The sequence below is a fragment of the Gymnogyps californianus genome, chromosome 4 (genome assembly GCF_018139145.2).
Source record: "Gymnogyps californianus isolate 813 chromosome 4, ASM1813914v2, whole genome shotgun sequence".
NCBI classification, from domain to species: domain Eukaryota; kingdom Metazoa; phylum Chordata; class Aves; order Accipitriformes; family Cathartidae; genus Gymnogyps; species Gymnogyps californianus.
The window spans coordinates 83,543,969-83,563,392 of NC_059474.1; the positions used below are offsets into that span (position 1 = coordinate 83,543,969).

The following is a 19,424-nucleotide window of genomic DNA, read 5'->3' on the forward strand; positions in this document are numbered from 1 at the left end:
TCCTGCTCACCCCGTGGTTTTGTTTCAGGGAGCAGAGGGTCACTGGAGTCATCGTTTTCATTCTGACCGGTGTGTCTGTCTTTATGGCTCCCATCCTGAAGGTAAGGACGTCGCCTTTTCTGCTTCCTTCTGCTCACACAGCCCGAGTAGGGCCACAGCAACTGTCGGGCTGTTCCTGTGCTAGTAAAAAAGCTCATCGTGGAAGTGTGGAAAAAGAGATGAGCGAGAATTACTGATGCGGTTTTACAATTTTCTGGGAGCTTAAATACAAACCTTTTGGAAGGAAAAAATAACGTCGTCGTAGCGTGCTAGATCGTAATAGTGACAAAAGTTCAGGGCTGGTGGTCTTGGGGGCGGTGATTTTTTTTCATTTTAAGAGTTTTCTTCCGTGTCTGCGTAAAGTTAAGTTTCCTTTTATTTTGCACTCTTATACTTCTGCTGTGCCTATGTTTTATGGACAATATCTTGCGGATAAAGCTTGAGAGCCTACTGGTGGCATGATGGAAGGATGGTTGGCAATGCAGTAGAGTGGCTGTGTGGAAGACACAAGTCAACAGATGGATACGTAGTTTTAAAAGTACATTTGCATTTATCTGAGCGTGCGCACGAATAGGTAGGTAGCTATTTTCCAAGACCTGAAATTTGTTGGCCCGTCGCCACCGAGAAACGCACCCTTAGCGGGTCATCAGATCGTAGAACGAAACCGGAAAACCTGCTTATCCGTGTCTTGTGGAGGATACTGCCTTCTCCGGGGAAGGTGATTTAAGTGGCGCCAAGTGCAGGCATGCTGTACGACAGGAGACGTCAGCTGCAGAAGTCCCTCTCCGTGGATCCGGAGACCGATGGCACGAGCAGAAGATGTCAAAACAGTAATGTACGTACTGCAACAGTGGCACCGTGCGTCCGAACTCCGTGACGGAGCAGACGGGTGTCTGGAGCAGCGTTTCTGGAGGAGGCAAATGAGTTTTTTGGTCCTGAGGAGTTTGGAAGCCGCGGGGGCTGTGAGGCACGGTTTAGGTGTGAGCTTGAAGGGGAGGAGGCAGGCAGAGAGCAACGATGCTGCCTGTGTATAAAGAGGAGAAAGTGGCTTTACAAAGTCAGTGTGTTCCTATTCTTGATTCCTAAGGTTGTTTTTACAACTAGCAACTTCTTGTGTCTTGGTAACAGTTTCCTCCTCTGCACAAACAGGCATTTCCGTGCCCTTAATTTAATGCCTGATTGTAATAATTCTGTTTGTTAGTTCATGTGACCTTTCCCTGCAAGATCTCTCTTCCTCTATTCCCCTGGGGTCTATTATTTCCCCTGTTATTGCTTCATTCATTAATTATCTGTCTTTGCTTCCCCTAAGAACGCGTATGGGGAAGGTCCTCGCGGGAGGACGCCTGAGGATAAATCGGCACGCTCCTCGCCCACGTGCCAGCGAGAAGTACCTGGCAGCGTTTCAGGACCTTTAACAAACTCCAGTGGCAGGGTCTCCTGCTCGAGAGAACTGCTTTGCTAAATGCACTGCAGAACATTTAAGTCGTCTCATGCCAGCGGCCAACTGAACGCTAACGATCCCAAATTCAATAAAACAGGCACTCCACAGGATAATCTTATCTTTGGGTTTTGTGCGTTCTGCGGTGTTTGTGCTGGTTTTGGACGTCACTGATGTTTCTGCTCAGTTATGGCAGATCTCCACAGAAACATCCTCGGCCCTGCTAGGAGAATGACAGGCACTTTCCTATAAATACATTTTTAATTCTGTTGGCTAGCAACAGGTTTGCTCGGAGTGCCTAAGCCAGCAACCCCGTAGTTAGTGAATACTTTGCCAAAAGAAAGTCTTCCAAAATGAAAGCGCCACTTGCTACTCTGCAGGGTAGCGTACTGACGTTTCACCTAGGGATGATTTACAGGATTAATTATCGTGGGATGGTGAAATAATATTTGGACATTTTTCTTTCTTTCTTTTTTTTTTTTTTTTGAAAAACAGAAAGAAATAGAAGGGGAGGGAAAGAGAGCAGTGTAAATGAACTAGAAAGCTAAACTCTGAAAGCCTTCTACCCAGCTTGCCGGAGGAGATACTATCTTGTCTCGTCAAATCCCTCAGATCCAGCGAGGGCTTTGAATCCCTTGGGCACCCACAGCTACGTGAACCACACGCTGGCTCCCCATCCCTCCCTGCGACAGCGCACAGTGATGGCAGACTGCTGAACCCAGGCTGCAGAAAAAAACATTTGGCTTTTAATGTGAAATACCAACGCAGCTCACTCAAGGAAACAAATAAATCCAACAGAAGGACGAATTAGCAATCGGGGTGCTCGCAAGAGGTGATAGGGAATGAGACTCAGGGGAGAGAAGGGAAAAATGCGGGCAGGGAAGCTTTGGTCTCGGATGGCACGTGGCCTGGTGACTTTGGTGCTCATGTGCCCCAAGTGAAATGCATGCATTGGGGATCGAGGCCTCCAGGGATATGTGCGTGGCACTATGTTTCTGACCCAGAAAACGATGAATAATGTGGTGGGGAATACGATAAAACACTGAATAACTGCCGTGTTATTTGCCTCTGTGATGAGTTGCACGCACAGGTTGGAAGACAAACGTTCCTGCAGCAGCACTGCCGGCCGTGGGTTGCGTGGGAGCCTTGGCCGTACTGCGGCTGCCGGTCAGTGGCAGCCACCCCTCGCTGCACGAAGGCTTTCCTTCGGTGACGGCGGCCGAGCTCTTCCCGTCCTTCTTGGGTTCAAATAAATCACACAAAGGCCGTTTTTCAGCTCCTGCCTGTGGTTTGGGCCCAAGTACTCCCGTTCACGTCACGCCACGCTGGCTGCGTGCAGTTTTGTTGTGGGGCCGAGGAGCCCTTTCCCCTTCTTGGCAGCCGCGCGGTGGCTTTTGCCGTAGAGGAAAGCTTTGTGCTTCAGGTCGGAGGGACAGATATTCGTTCTGGGGAGCGTGTGTGTTGTTAGCATGCGCCTTCCTCGCTTCCGAAGGAAGATGTCCCCGATGGCAGGACCAGTGATGGAGGAATGGGCAGCGCTTAGCACTTGAGGGAGCAGAAATTGATGTTTGAAAGGCCGGTTCGTGGCAGTGAAGGAAGTAAGTCACGGTCCTGTATTTGTGAATCGTTATGGATTAATGTGAGTGAAAGATGGAGCGGTCAGAGATTTGGTTGGCATGACTGTCATCGCTGAGGTGGGACTCAAGAGAAGAGCCTTTCTGGATGGATTTCCACGGCTTACTGAGCCGGACATACCAGAGGATCATGCTGCCTTTTCTTCTTCTCTACCTTCTGCTTCTAGTCTCACCAGAAACCAAGAGGTGAAAAGCAGTTTGAAGCTTACTGGAACACGTTTACCTCGCCTCTTCTTTAATTTGCTGACTGACTGGCACTGGCTGGCCTCATTCCCTTTGGTTCTTGGAGACATGTCCAAGTCCCAGTGAAATGGGAGAGCCCAGGGCTCGTTCGGCTCCTCAGCCCTCCAGGGACTGCACAAGTGTTCTTGCGGCTCTCAAAACACAGCGGAAGGATTGCTTGCTTTATTACTCTGCATCATCCGCTCGCAGGTGCACTCTGAGTTGATCACAGGCTAGGAATTATGTCCCCCCCCGCGTGTTAACGGTGCGTTGTGTACGGGAAGGTTGCTCACTCGGTTTCTCCTGCTCTTCCCCCGCAGTTCATTCCCATGCCTGTGCTCTACGGCGTCTTCCTCTACATGGGTGTCGCTTCCCTCAATGGCGTGCAGGTGAGTCCTTCCAGCGGCCGGGAGCAGACTCCAGAAGATAGCAATCAATTAACCGGCACGGGGTTTCTTTCACAACCCTCCGACCTTTCCCTTCTCCTTCACCGCCTCCTTTTCCTTCCCAAGAAACCCCGGGGCCAGGGTAGCAACTGTTTACAAACATTGCCGCAAGCTGCCTGCCCTGAGATTGAGACCAAAGGGGAGAGCGATCCGCTCAGCGGGAGAGCAGCCAAGGCTGGGCCCTGTAAGCGACAGTGGGTGCTTTGTGAAGACCCCGGCGTCCATTTTCCCCCCCCTCCCCGGCCCAGCTCAGCGACGCCGAGGGCAGCGTACGCTTGCAGAGGCCCCAGGCTCGCTCCCGGGATGCTTCGGGTCCTCTGCCGGGGCGTCCGTCGCAGACGGACGGAAAACAAGGGGAGGTGATTGATGGCGGCGGGGTTGTTCCGCAACGTTAACGAGCGGGAACATTGCTGTTTGCCGGGGAAGGGAAGCCAAGCCCCTTTCTTTGTCGTTGAGGAAATATTACGTAAGGAGCCTTTCTCACAGCGCAGCGTCTGTAATTGGCCCTAGGAAGCTGGAAGTGGTTTTGTTGCTTTCTGGCACCCTGTTAATTGCGGCCTTTCTTTTTAGCCCTTGGTTGTGCTCTAACGGGAAAAGACTGCCTGTTCTGTGAGCGCCATGGGAATTTCCTTGGGTATTCTTTAAAACGGCCCCGGCTTTCATTCACTGGTGTGAGATCAATCTGGTCTCAGCAGCGGGCAGCAAGCCCGCGTTCGGGCAGGGGACAACGAGGGGATTGTAATGTTCGCCTTGGGTTTGGTCCTCCTGGAGAGGATTTCCCCTGCTTCCCGGCCCAGGTGGTCAGGGGACTGGGCAGCTTGTTTTCCCCCCATCAAGGATGTTTTTCACTCGATGAGAAGTCCCCATTTTGGTTTAACTCCAAGTCCATCCGGTCCAGCACGGGGCAAGGGGCGCTGCCGGAAAAGCTGCCTGTCTTCCTCACTCTTCAGTTAGGTGCCTTTCTGTTCTCTGGTAATGTGACGTCTGCCCTCACCTCTGTTGACCTCTGCTCCCAATTTATTTTGGGGGGGGGAAAAAAAAAAGCATTGTTTTTAAATGCTGAATGTCTTTCCTTGGCAGGAGCGGGGCAGGGGAGGGCGGCAGAAGCCACCCAGAGTTTGATGCTGACCGCAGTTTGGGCATTCATTTTTGTTTTCTCTGTTTTGTGGGTAATGAAGTGTTCCCTTCAAGAGAAAATTCCCTGTGTCCACAGCCGCAGCAGATCAGGCCCATTCTTTTGAAGCTGGCGGAGCGATGTCCACCGACGCCTTCCTTCCTGGGTTTACGCGCTGATCACCAGAGCACATGGAGTCCTGCTCCTTAAAATAAAGGCACCTCAAGGCCTTGCTTTGAGAGGTGCTTCGCTCCTGGGTCTCTGCTTAGCTGCCGAAGGTAGTGCAGACCTAGGACCTTCACTTGAGACAACCGAGTTAGCGTGTTTAGCCCACCCTGCGTTAAGCACAAGTCAGTCAGGATAGAGGAGCTGTGCTGGGTTTTCTACTGGGTTTCTTTTATGGCAGGAAAGCAAGCTGACGCGAGGTCACACTTCATCGCAGAATAATGCTTTTGTATCTCTTTCCTGCGTGTCCTGGGTTTCATTTAAATGTCCGTTTCTTTTCCTTTCCAGTTCATGGATCGTCTGAAGCTGCTCTTGATGCCTCTAAAACACCAGCCTGACTTTATCTACCTGCGCCACGTCCCGCTGCGCAGGGTCCATCTCTTCACCTTCCTGCAGGTGGTGTGCCTGGCCCTCCTCTGGATCCTCAAGTCGACCGTGGCTGCTATCATATTCCCTGTCATGGTAGGCGACGTCCTCCTTCGCATCCCTCCCTTTCGCAGCCTTGCGCCTTCCACGCACGGTCATACCCTCCCATAAACAGGCAAATGCAACCTCTCCCTGTCAAATCCCTAGCTCGGGGCTCTGCCTCCATTCGTGGCACTGATGTAAGACTGCACGGGGTCAGTGTTGCCGTGGCTGCCTTTACATAAATTCTCTGGAGGAAAATGAGCCTGGAAAGTTAATTTTTTTCCAGAAAGGTGTAGTTAGTTTTGACCGTTCCTGGCTGCCAAGGTTAGATTTGCCATGTTTTCTCCTTGAGCTGCGTGAACGAATGAGAGGTGCATAGTTTTCCTTTTTTAGTCCACGCTAATTACCGTACAGAAAACGCCTCCCTTGCTTTTGAAGAGCACAAATTGACAGAAGCGACAAGGAGGCTCCCTGCTAGCAGGTGTGCCAAAAGGAGGGAAAGGATTAGCTAAATCAAGAGCAAAAAAAAGAATGTCGTTTTCCTTGAACTTGAGGAAAAGGACAATAATGTCGATCCATGTGTTTCTCATCGGAGGATGATACGTAAGTTTGTAGGATGCATGTCCTCTTTCTAATAATGCATATCAGAATCATGTTAAAATTTGTTTTGGATGTTGAGAGATAAAATGCTCATCACACAGAAGAACTGTTTCTTAAATATACACTGTGCAGTCAGTCAGATATAGTATGTCTACAACAAGGAAGGGGAGTAGTGAAACATCTTTCTGTGCATTTAGATTATTACTAGAGCTATAGACTCAATGAGGCACTTATACCAAATAAAAACCAAACAAGTGTTAAGGGGAGTTTATATGTACCCTTCGCCTCAGGCATCGAAACCTGTGACCGTGGATCCTAAATGAGGGAGCCCGGAATAGATCCTTCTCCCACCTCCGTGGTAGCTCAGCTGGAACAGTTGGGAGGAAGGTGGCCGTAGGGCCAAATGGATCGAGTGTGGATCCAATGGGACCGTAGCTCCACGCACAGAGATTCTGCCAAGTCTGGTCTCTGGCTCGGAGATGGATCGGGCTGCTGCAAAGTCAAAGCTTTATGAAACTCCTTTAAGAAATCTGGGCCCAACGTCACCTCGTTTCAGCTTTACGGACAAGTACAATTTCAGTTGCGGGTGCAGTTACGGACTGCGGTGTTTATTTAAGGGAGAGAAGGAGGGGAGGCAGAAAACAGAACAAGGACAAGCGTTTGTTCTCTGACGCTGGTGAAATGAGGAGAGAAAAGATGATGCAAGTAAAAAAAAAACCCTCCAAATGTTCTTGCTGGGACACATGCTCATATGTAAAGGTGTTAAAAATCAGCCGTTCCCGCTGACACGCCGTTCCATTGCATTTTCGTGGCTGTGTTGTACTGCTGTTGAAAGCTGGATCTAAGATCTGGACAGTCTTTCTCTTTGCCCATCATAGAGAGAATCCGAGTGAACCCTAAGTCTGCTGCAGTTTGTTATAATGGTGCAAACTCGGTGAAGGTGCAGTCACAGCTTGGATGTAGCTGGATCCGATGACAAAACCTCAATTATTTGCACTCATGAACAAAAAGACTGTAGGCTTCCAATTTGTAAAGATCCGGCCAATAGCCAAACCTCTGTTTATTTGAAGGAAAAGCACTTTTAATACAGAAGTAATTCATAATGGGATAATCATGGGTGTCTACACGGCATCTTTCCACCCCCTGAGTAATTTCTCACTTCTGTAATTGTGTCTCAAGTTACGCAAGTCAAAGCTCGAGATCCTTTCCTAGGAATTGTTTGTGCCGTTGATCGTCATTGCTCGGAACAAACTCTTTGTCTTAAAGGCAGTCTCTTCAGTTGTTGGGAACGGGTTGTATCTTTTAGTAGCCAAAGTCGAGCTTTCGGTCTGTCGGTGTACCCTTTGGTAAAGCGTACATGCGATCTTGGTAGGCATCTGGTGGTGGTGTTAAACCCAGCGTCGATGTAAACGCCTATTTCAAACACGTCCCTTCTTTTTCTCCCAGTGCCTTTGATTGCAGTCTTGCCCAGAAAAAGCTTTTCCTCCGGTTTCATGCAGCCGCAATCCTAGTACACTTTATTCTGCGAACTCTGAGGGCGCAGTTTGGCCCTTGTCTAATTTCTAAAGAGTTCTTACATCTGGGCAAGTGGGGAGGAAAAAGTAAAGACAATTACTCAGGCTGCCCCCGTGAACCTGCATATGTAGGCTGAATCCCAAAATAAATGAAAATACTTATTTTTTTGTCTCTTTATTATTTTGCCTGATGCCTGTCAGTTGGATGTTAAAGATGACCTTTGTCTCTACGGGAGTATTAAGTGATTACATACTTTTTTTCCGTACGTTGCTCCTGTTTATTCTGACGTGAAGCCGTCGCAGTTCGGACTTGCAAGTTGACAGAGATATCCCAGGTGTTCACCTTGTTCTCTGTATGTTCATTCACAACCAGAATTAAAGCGTGTGGGATTAAGAAGCCGCATCAAGAGGAATGCGCAGAGAGTTCCCAATTAAAGGTAAACCGTGACTGAGAAGTCCCTCTCTGCCTTTTCAGATCCTGGCACTCGTAGCAGTCAGAAAAGCCATGGACTACCTCTTCTCCCAGCACGACTTAAGCTTTCTTGACGACGTCATTCCAGAAAAGGACAAGAAAAAGAAAGAGGACGAGAAGAAGAAGAAAAAGAAGAAGGGCAGTGTGGACAGTGACAATGATGATGTAAGGAGCTTTTCTGCTCTTGTCAAATTACTCGTTTCTAGCTAGCTAATCCCGGGGGACGGTCCGTGCTAATCCCGGGGGACGGTCCGTGCCCCTCCCCAGCTCTGGGGCTGGGGATTTCCCAGCCTTTTTTGAAGCCGTCCAGCTCAGTCTTTTGCTGCTGCAGCAAATCAGCCCCAACCAAAACTTCTTTTCTGCATTGCCTTCCCTTTTCCAGACGTCACCAGCCTGTGGTAGGTGGTACTTGCGTGGCCAAGAATGAAGTCACACTTTCCACCAGAGCACTAGATACCTGCTGAGATGTCATGCCCTTTACTAGAATGCTTTTCCTCACCCTGCCTCGTTCATCTTTCCCTCCTCCGCCTTTCTCCCCCGTCACTGTCTTTTACATTTTAGCAGGAGAATGGTTTTCGCCAGCAGCTCTGTTACTTCTGAATGTATTCTGGTTTTCTTTTTTGATATTTTTTTTTTTAATCGCTCTTTTTAAAAGCACAAAAAGATGTGACTTATCATATTGCAGGAAAGACTGCTCTCTGTTGATCATACTCATGACCTAAATATTTTCAAGGCGTACATGCCCTTCTGCACTATATTCTGTGGTCCTACCTCAGGTTGCAGCGTGCCCGAAAATAGCGAAACATAGCTGCTTATGTCGTTAGTGAGTGCGGTGACCCGACTAGACCAGATCCACGTGCCTTAGAGTGTTCTATTTTTTACTGTATGTATAATAAGAAGAAATGTAGTCCTCGTGCCTTTAAACATTCTCCTAGCCAGGTCTAGCACGAACTCAAATCCTATAAATTTACATAGAAGTGCTAAACACACTGGTTATTTAGTACTTTGTACAGCAAGCGTGAACTGCCTTTGCAGAGCTGGCTGCCTCGATGAGCGTTACCTTTTGCAATGTGAAAAGGGAGCTAGGCTTTAATAATTTTAGGCTACGTGGAGAGTATTAAGCACAGTGTCACTTGTTCTGCTCGTGTAACCGTCCAGGGTTCGTGAAGAAGGGCTTTTCCTATGATGTAGGCAGAAGAGGGAAGATCACCTGAAGCTGGAAGGAAATCCCGTTTTAACACGGCAGGAGAAACAAATGAGAAGGGAATCGCACTCTGGGAGGAGGAAAAGTCAACGGGCCCTTTCTCGAGCGAGCGCTTCTGCCCAGGTCACTGACCTGCAGCCTCCAAGTTTTGAACTGGAGCCTGGTGCGGGGCCGGCAGAGCGGCAGCGGCACCGGTCGTGGGTCCGCTCGCTCCCCCGGCCTCCTCAGTTGATAGGAATGAAGTGGGTAGCGGCGACCTCCCCGAGAAGCAGCTGCCGGGTCAGGGTGTCTGCCGGCAGAGCTTCTTGCGGGAAAGCCTGCAAGTGGCACCGCTGCCACCAAACCCGGAGGGTCACGGGTGCTGTCGGGGTGGTTGTGCCTCACTGTGTGTGTTTGGAGGGTTGCTGCTGGGTGTCGTCTGCGTCCTTTCTGCACTGAGCAGATCTACCAAATCAGCCCTCCTTGTGGGTTAGATAATCCATCTGGTGTCTTCAAGAGGAAAAGGGCAGCTCCAGGAGTTTCCCCAGACCATCCTGACGCCTGATCTTGCTCAAGGTTGGGAGGACAGAAAAGGCAACCTCGGTCCTGGTGGAGGACGAGCTAGAACCCGAGTCCTTTATGTGAGAGCTATAGAACACTTCTGCAGATCGGCGTTAGAGGCAACAAAGTCAGGCTGTTCCGATGAGAAAATATGCAAACACCTTTCTATAAAGAATATATGCTGTCTAAAGTAGAGCATGTGCGCCGCAAGAGACAAAACTGGGGATTTCCTAGGTGAGGGTGCAGCGTTGGAGGAGGTAGCCTGGATCCACGCCTTGTTACATCGAGCTGAATCCCAGCTGGGAAGAGCGGCCCTTATTTCAGACGGCAAGCTCCCCTTTCCCATCGTTCCGCCAATTCCTGGGAGCCCGAGGGCGAGGGTTGCCTGCAGCAGAACACTTTGTGCAAACCGAAATGAGAGAAATGTATGTAGGCAATAGTCAGCAAAGGTTTGACTCCGTCCCCTCCTCTTGACTGATTTGAATCCAGCAGCGTCGTATCCTGAGCCCTGGCTCCCGTATCTCCGGCATGTTTTAAGCTATCTCCTCTCTTCTCAGGCTTTTCATGAATTTCAGGTACAGTAATTGATCTAATGGGTAAGAGAATTTATGCAAGATGTTGGTTCTTAACTCTTCTTGGGTTTTTTTCAGCACTCGCTTTTACCAGCTTCCTGAACGTAAAGCACTTGGTGTTAGTGGTTTGATTATTTTCACCTTTTCCCTTCCAGAAATACGCCCCCACAAAGTTAGTCCTGTGGGATTTGGCGGGCAGTACGCCGACCGGAGTTCAGCAAAGAGAATTGCTGGGCGTTGCTAGGGCAAGGGGTGTTGGATGGATGAGTACGGCAAAACCCGGCATTAGTGGAGACCGCTCTCGGCACTAGTTAGGACTCACCTAAAGTTCTCACTGGGGCTTTGCTAGCAATCAAGGGCAGCGAAAAAGGAGCTGCAAAGAAAGATTTTCGGTAACCCCGCCATTTTTCCCTCCAGCCTGTCTTTACAAAGTATGAATCAGTGCAACTAATTGCTGCATTTGCCTCATGAAAACTCAAGCGCCTTGGTTTTCGCTCCGATTTTATGTCAAAAAATGTATGATCCCAGAAAGGCCAGACAGTTGGGTTTTTTTTAAAAATCTTGGGCCCGTATATTTAGTTTCAGAGTCAGAAGTGCTGTGTAATGGTCTCTTCGCCCCTTCGGGCCATTTTTGCCGACTGCAGGTACTGTCTCTGTCTCTCTGTTCGTTTTAGATGGTCAAGTTTAAAGTAGACCCTGAGCGTCAGCATTGCCGTTCCACAGACCTCTTGTATTTATTTATCAGCACTGAAATGGTGATATGTTGGAGAGGTTACTCAGCTCGTACGCTCTGCTTGCAGCGTGGCCCCAAACGGATGGGGATTTTGGGACGGCTTTATTGCCTCAGTGCTTGTCTGCAGGATCATCTTTATTTGAGCTATGCTTATCCCTCAGCCTCGTAAAAACGCTCCAGAGGAAACGTTTTGCTATTGGAGTATGAAATACTGCACTGGATGTCGGTTATGTTAAAAAATAATATAAAAAAAAATATAATCATAATCCAGGAAGAGCGATTCTCTGGCCTCTGTAATGTTTTCCTGCCCTCACTTGAAGGTCTCCTTCCCTCCCTCCCTCCCTCCCAGCGCTATGCTTGGTGCTGCGTCTAGTTCTCTCCAGGAACAAAGATGTGTTAACGTTTCTGGCAAATGTCACCTTACTTCCTTTGCCAAGTTATGCAATATCAGCCTTGCCTTGGTTATGAGAACTTACTTTCCTTTCAAAAAAGCAAAATAATGCCAAGTACCTTCTACTAAGCATAAGCAGGTGGATTAGTGAAGCCGGTGGGCTATAAATCGTGCTGGTACCCAAACTCCGGGGGACCCCCTGTACAGCTTTTCTCTGCCCTTGTGCCTCTTCTTGACCGGTTTGCTGTTTCTCCTGGCTGGGAGTACCGAATTCTTACCAGGGCCCTGGATTTGATGAACTATTTTACTGTAAATAGAGGTGTAATTGAGACTGGGTTTGACTCGACGTAAATTAAAGGGGGAGCGGAGACAGTCCAGCTTAAGGAACCTCTGCCATGTCGTGTCTGGCCCTCGTCCTCGTCGAGCAATTGGGAAGAAAAAAGGGGTTTTACAGAAATCGCAGCAGGATAAAAGGTTTCGATGAGCTTTCACAGAAGCAAGGCCCTGCGATTTGTGCCTACGAATGCATTTTTCGTCTGTATTTCCCGCAGCCAACTCCAAGCTGAAGTGGACGGTGTCTTATTCAGCTGGTGGCAAAGGAGCTGGTGAGGTGGGGAAGGGGGACGATAACGATTACACACGATTATTCTTTCAGTCTGTTTTACTCTCGTAGTGTGAAGGAAGAGGGAAAGTGGGGTGCAGTGGGGAACCAGTGGAAACCAGCAGGCAACTAAGCTGGGCGATGCTTTTTTATTTTTCCTTCTTTTCTTTTCCTCATTCCTACAGAAACTGTATGAAGGATAATTTTAATTTGTGGGAGACGATAAGAGAGCGAGCAGTGAAAATATTCTAAGACCTTTTACACGTTTCTTTCACAGTCTGACTGCCCCTACTCAGAAAAAGTCCCAAGTATTAAAATACCAATGGACATCATGGAGCAGGAACCTTTCCTAAGTGATAGCAAACCTGCCGACAGTGAGTAGAACTAACCTCTTGCATGCCTGCTTGACTCTGAGTTGCAATACAAAAATATATATATATATATTTAGAGTGATATTTAAAAGAAAAAAAACAACAAAACCACCCTTTCCTGTAACTTGAGAAGTGCTTTTTCTTGTTTGGTTGGGTTTTTTTTCTCTTTTTTAATTTCCAGGCCTCTGATTTATGGCAGATTTTGGTTTTATGAGCTTTTTTTCTTTGCTCGTTACAAAATCGATGTTGTTCCTTCTGGTGCCTCCAGCTTAAGCGCTTTTATCCAGCTACTAACAGGTCTCTTGGCCACTCACTCTCTCCTCCTCTCTTTTTCTGACCTTTCCCGTGTTGTGTTAACTCTGCTGATGGTTTGATTTATATTTTTTTTTTTCCCTCTGAGCCTCGTGTTCTGGATTTGCAGCATGTCTAAACTGCATCGCTGTCCCATTACTGTTTGTTTCCTTAGGTGCCAAGCAGTTGCAAAAATCAGCGCTTAAAAGAGTAATTAAGCGTGTCATTGATCCGCATTGCGCATTAAACTGACAAGGCAGTGATCAGTTGACCATTAACGTATTTCCCTTCTTAGGTGATTTGCTTTTGTGCTATTCTGTTTCTTTTTACTTGCTTACGTTAATATCTGTAATCGATTATTACCATCTTCATTTTCAGTCATTTGCACTTCTCATGTTGTAGTCTTTTAAGGGAGGAATCGGGAGTAACAGCCGACCTTAGCTTTTTTGCCTTTGCGCTGACTTTTTAAAATACTGTGAGCGATGGGTGCCATCTGGAGATAAATATGCTGTTTTGTCGTGAGACGGGAGGGGAGAGATACGAATGATGGTAGTAAATTAGTACTGCTGCCAGGCTGGTGATTTCTAGGAGTAGGACCTAAACCCACAGATCTTTAGATCCTTAAACTGTCGTTTAAGAGCCGGTACCCAAGTCCCTTGCCTTTTGGTGGCATTTAGATACCTTAGGCAATCCTAAGCATTGCTCTCTGGTTTTTAGATGCAGGAACACTTAGAGGTCGGCATTGTAAAACAAAGCCAAAGAGAAAGAGGCGTTTCCCTGACTATTTAGATATTCTCAGTGTTTTGCTGATAAGGAGCGAAAACAGCCTCGGACGAGCGAACAGATCCTCCTCATTTTTCTGTGAAAACGCCCTGATGTGCTACAAACAAATTGCATCCTAAATGTTGTTACGCAGGATTTTGTGATCTGTTTGTGACCCGCGCTGTTTTCAACATCTTTAAGGCTTGAAATAGTTAAGGAAAAGTTAATTCTGCCGCAGACCTGTTTGTTGGAATGCCCTTTGAGACAACGCGGGGTAAATCCCCCATGAGCCGAGCAGGAGCTCGGTTGCGTATTTGGACATTTTTATAATCCAGTAACTGATTTGCTGTTTTTTAATTAGAAACAAAAGAAAAATTTAAAAAAATCCGGCCCTTGGACTAGAAAAAGCAGCTGGAATCCAGCAGCGCTGTGGTGTTGTCCTTGAATATAACTGTGCTCTGCGATTCAAAGTATATTATTAATAATACTACTAACATTAGCTTTCCTTCAGCCCTAGCAAGAGTAGGATTGTTATTAACAGAGAGTACGCTTCCCTACGCTGGGTCAGGAAAGGAAAGCCGTCACAGGCAACAAGCCACCCATTTTCTGGCCAGGAGTTTGGGTGCGACAGTGAGGAGCACAGGGTAACTAAAGAGGTGTAGATGAAAGGTAAGTGTCGAGACCTAAAGGCGGTGAAAGTCTGGGGAAACGAGTCTTTTGGTCCTGTTGGCAGTTCAAGGGGTTTTTATCTCGGAGGAGAGAGAGAGAAATGAGGTATTTTTATTTACAAGCTGTGAAATTCATCTGGCAGGCAGGCAGCAGTAAATAAGCATTGCCCGATAGATGAGGGTATACTGGAGAAACTGAGGCTGGGCTTGAGAAGCCATCAGGGCTGCAGGCAATGACAAACAAGATTTTCTTCCCTCCTCGACAGGAGAAAAACCACCAACATTCCTTGAACGCCATACGTCGTGCTGATACAATTCCTTTCCTTCAGTCACACACCATGCCAAGGTAAGCACCCAAAAAAACCGTATGTTATGATGATTCCTCAAAAGCGTCTCGGCAACCCCTCAGTAGACCGAAAGTCAACGAGGCCAAGTTTCTGTCCTCCTGTAGGAAACTCTCCCAAAACACTTTGAGAAAATTCCCTGCCTAGGCTTGCAGCATCCCAAGTGGATTCCCAACACGGCCTTACGGTGCTTGGGATGGGGAGCGGAGAGCCCGCGGGAGGCCTGAGGCTTCCAGCGGCCTCGGTTAGACCCCAGCTGCGGTACCCGTGGCTGGTTTGGGGTCTAAACCAGAAGAAAGATGCGGAGCAACTGGGAGGAGTCCAGAAAACACGTCTACGGGGGAAAAACTAAATTAATGGGGATTGTTTAGCCTCTTAAAAAAAAGAAAAAAAAGAGAGACAGTGAGAGAAAATTGCTGTTGCGCTTTCCTTCGGTCATGTAACAGGATGTTGCAAAGAGGAAGTAATCCATTTTCCCTTGTCTGTGGTGGAAAATAAGAGTAAATAACAACCTTAAATTGCAGCAAGGAAGAGTTAAGTAACAATTTCTCAGAGCTCAGCCCCGGCTCAGCCCCTTGGGACCACCGTGGACCTCCCCGCGCCACGAGTCGGATTTCGACCAAGGCAGCAATAGTACTCTGAAATGTCACAGAAGTATCTACGCTTCCAGGTGTCAGAGAGGGTGCGAAATGAATCTCAATGGCTACAACCAGCTTATTTCAAAGGCGGTTGACGAGCGTTGCCGCAGCTTGGCGTGAAGCACGAGGGCCGGATACTTGGAGCTCCTCAGTCAATGAAATCGGCAGTTTTACCTCCTGACACGAGCAGTGTTTAGACCAAGTCATTAAAATTACCTTATGTGATGTACGGGCCTTATCTTAAGACCAGCCGTATATTACCACTGCCTGCCAAGGTTATTTACTTGGTATCTGTATGCTCCCAGTTTCAGAAAGCTGTATTGTATGAGCTAATGCAAGGAACTGATACTGGGAGTCGAGCATTTGTTCCGTTTCTAGATGTGTCACTGTTGGGTGTCCCAGTAAGTCCCAGGATCGACAGTTTTCCCAGTGTATGCCGGTCGCCCCTCTGTTTTGTTTGTAAAATGCTGGTTTTCTCTCGCAAGTTGTAGATGATTTTTTTTTTTCCCCCCCCAGGATTCAGTCACTGGGAAGCTGTGCTAGCAGAAGTCCTGAGCACGGCAGACCACGTTAAGAACGGCCGAGAAGCCTGGAGGTAGTCCCCACGCTTACCTTGTCTTTCTTTTTCTTCGCAGCCCTCCACGAACTCCAGTGAAAGTTGTGCCTCAAATTAGAATAGAACTTGAGCCTGAAGACAATGGTTATTTCTGGAGGAGCAAGGGAACAGAAACTACTTTGTAATTTGTCTGTCTGTTAAATCTTCTGTGGAATTTATTTTGTCACTAGCCAAATATCAAAATGCTCTCTGCTCCCCGCCTGCATAGGTGAATGAGCCGTCCCGCGCTGCCCTTCCACCCTTGCCCCCGCAGACCCCCTCCGATCCCTCCTCACCCCGCTTTCCCTCGCTGACCAAGACTCCTTTGGCCTTCTCTCTCGCTTCGCCGCGCGCGCATCTCTCTCGGTTGCAAGCAGAGGGCAGAAGTATTAAGGATATCGTATCGTACCCGTGGGACACGTCAGGGGAGCTGGCATTACTTTAGTTGTGAATCAGTGTGTGTGCGTTTGTCTGTTTGTCGTCTGGCAGAACAAAACTGACCTCCAGGCTAATTCGATGTCTTGCTTACACTGCTCGAAGATGCTGGAAAGTGCTGCTAATACTAACTTGCTCTTAAAGCCTGTACTCGTAGTTAACACAGGAAGGAAAAGGAAAAGGTACTTCACTCCCAGCACAGAGAAACCATTGCCATCGTTGTAGCATGTGTTCTGAAATGTCCCTTTCCTATGCAATTTTTTTTAAAGAAACACTTTAATGGACTTAATCCGTCAGGTACATTGAAGAGTGTTATTTTCCTAGATTATTTTGTTTAAATTATGGGGGCCTAACCTACGACTTTTTTTTGTCAATTTTTTTAACCTTTTTTTAATTACTGTAAAGAAAAATGAATTTTTCCTGCAGCAGGAAACTTATAGTTATGAGTAGTTCTACCTCTTATTTCTAGATGCCAGGCTTTCTGTAAAAAATGTATTGTACCATACATAATGTGATTTTTACAAAAAAAAAACCAACCAACCCCGCAAATCCACGACACCACATCACAATCTCCAGGACATGGCATAGGGCTGGATCAGTTTGATTAACACCTTCTACTCTGAAGCATCTGTTTTACTTAGGGTTATGGTGTTTCGTTTTTGTTCTTTTGGTTTTTTTACAAGTAATCTCACTGTGCTATGAAGGAGACGGGATGTAACTTAAATCTCTTGTGATCTAGGAAGAGTCTTAAATGTAACGTCGGTAAGCGAAATGCTGACCGGCTCCCGATGTCAGGGGACAGATGCTGATTGTATTCATGTTGTTGATTTCCGACGCGGTTCTCTTCGAATTGCTTCTTTGGAAACACGGGTGTGCGCGCGCGTGTGCGTATGCGTAGACGTGAGAAGGCCCCGGGTGCGCTTCGGGCGCGACGACGGAGGGGAAAGACAGCTGAAGATGGCGTGCAGGGAGGTTCGTCCCGGCGCTCGTGTCCGCCAGGCTCGCAAACATCTGCCTCCTCTGGCACCCCACGTCTGGTTAACCATCATCGACAGAATTCACCCTAAATCTTGACTGCTCGGTCCTAGACCCGTCCATCCGTACACGGTGATGCGTCAATACCGAGCGGGCTCGGCGTCGGCACGCCCGGGCTTTTGGTTTTAAACCGAGCGAGCAAATGCCACCGTGGGAGAGATGATTTTCTCTCTGTAGCCTGTATGCCTAGGTACTTGTGTGTGCATGTAAACGTGCATTTGGGAAATTGGGCTTCACCAAGACATTTCTGTGATGAAACGTGAGGTGTACGTGTAACACACGAAAAGCTTCATCAAAAAAAGAAAAAAAAAAAGGGGGGGAAGAAAAAAAAGCCCGGCTGTAAGGCCTAATTCCCCAATGGAGAAGAATCCCGCCGCAGCGGACAGGCACGTTGCTGCCGCTTCTGTCCTTGCGAAACCAAAGTCCGTGTTGGTTAAGTAAACAGAATTTCATGATGGTGCTCGAGACCTTATACGCCAAATTTTAGCATCTGCTCGCTCGTAGGAGCTCTGTCGGCAACGGGAGGCGCAGAACAGGGCTGTTCTTTTCGTTCCCAGATGTGCTGTAGAAGCAGCTGGCCGCCTTCCTTTCCCTACAGCCCTTTGGTTGAAGGATGAGTTGATAAGGGACCGTGACAGTTGGAGCTTGATCTGCTGCAAACGGTCGTTGCCGCAGAAAGACGGTGGAGCTGCAGAGGCGCCTACGCAGCACACACACACACACACACACACACACGTGCGCACACCCTCCGGACATTCCCCGGCTCGTTTTCGAGGGGTTTTGGCTTCCACGAAATGTGTGTTGACTCTCGGATCGGCATCCCGGGAACCCAGCCCAAACCCGCTTCGGAAAGGCCGAGGAGACGTCGGAAACGGCCGGGAAAGGAGTGGGCTCTGCGATCCCTTCCGCTGCCGGGCCCCGCTGGCTGGAGGACGGATAATCTGGTGCAATGCCGGCTTCAACCAACGCTATCCATCCCTTGGCGAACGCAAGTCCTTGGCACCCAAAGGGGAAACGGACTCGAGCGTCGCCTACAGAGCGCGCGGGAGCTTGTTGTGTTTCGCCCAGACCTTTGATTTGTAGGAATCCCGGTCACTGAGGGAGGAAAGATCAAACCAGATGACTAGAGAGGGAAGGGGGTTTTCCCGCTCCCGGTAGGCTCCGCGGGCAGGGCACTGCACCCCACGCGCAGCTTCCCGTCTGCCGGCACCTGGTGATGCGTCTCCGCAAACGTGAGGTCTTCCACTTTCGAACCGCGTCAAATGTACTTGAAATGTATTGACTGCTGATCTAGATCTTTCTCTCTCTCTCTCTCTTTTTTTTTTTTTTAAATTTTTATTTTTCATTTTAACCCGAGGGAGCCTCTTGTACAGAGGGTAGCGTTGCTGAAGGGACGGGACAAAGGTTTTTGTAGCTTTCCATGAAAAACGGGCCACTGTGGTGACAGGAGCTGGAAATGTTTCCTTTCCCGGTGCCTGACGCTAGCGCTTCGTCGGTGGTTGTGTCTCTTCTGTTGGTTTTTCCTTCCGAAAAAACCGAAACAAAACCCAAATCAGAGAGAGCAACCGGGAGCTCTGCTGGCACCAGGAGCCGGCAGCGGGCAGGGAAGAGAGCCTGCAGGCGTCGCGAGGGACGCTTCGCTGCACTTAGACCTTTGCAAAAGAACTAAAACTCCTTTTCAGTCGGAATTGGGTATTTTGTTGGGAGAAGCCTGGGTGAGGGCTTCGGGGAATAGGTGTGGAGCCTGAGCCAAAGCCCTCGGAAATCGGAGGCGGCCGGCGAGAAACGGAACTTGCCCAGAGCAAAAGCAAGGCAGGTCCCACCTCGTGGTGGGACCCCGGGACAGCCACCCCGGCGTAGCCAGCTTTGTCCCGGCCCCGGGGAACGCGGTGGCCGTCTGCCTCTGTAGCCCACGCTTATTTGTCATCGTGGCCGATACGTCTTTGTATTTTTTTTTTTTTTTTTTTTTTTTTTTGGAATCGACACGCACTTTCAGATGCTTTTATTATTGTTTTTAATTCTCCTAAGTCTGTATTTGCTTTGGAGGAAAGAAAGAAAACTTAGTATACAGTCAAGTGGATCAAGATGGTGGAACAAAAAGGAAAAAAAGCAGAAAACATTTCAATATATTA

General features: G+C 48.3%; 1 protein-coding gene across 1 annotated transcript in view; it reads left to right on the forward strand.

Moving 5' to 3' along the window:
- SLC4A4 (solute carrier family 4 member 4) overlaps positions 1–15,913 on the forward strand; it is a 190,909-nt gene extending 174,996 nt beyond the window's left edge. Inside the window, exons 21-27 of the mRNA XM_050896615.1 lie at positions 29–101; positions 3,654–3,722; positions 5,407–5,580; positions 8,116–8,277; positions 12,431–12,527; positions 14,512–14,591; positions 15,863–15,913. Of these exons, the coding sequence (XP_050752572.1) occupies positions 29–101; positions 3,654–3,722; positions 5,407–5,580; positions 8,116–8,277; positions 12,431–12,527; positions 14,512–14,555 (619 nt within the window). The 3' untranslated portion in view covers positions 14,556–14,591; positions 15,863–15,913. The remainder of the gene's footprint in view (positions 1–28; positions 102–3,653; positions 3,723–5,406; positions 5,581–8,115; positions 8,278–12,430; positions 12,528–14,511; positions 14,592–15,862) is intronic.
- The last annotated feature ends 3,511 nt before the right edge of the window (positions 15,914–19,424 follow it).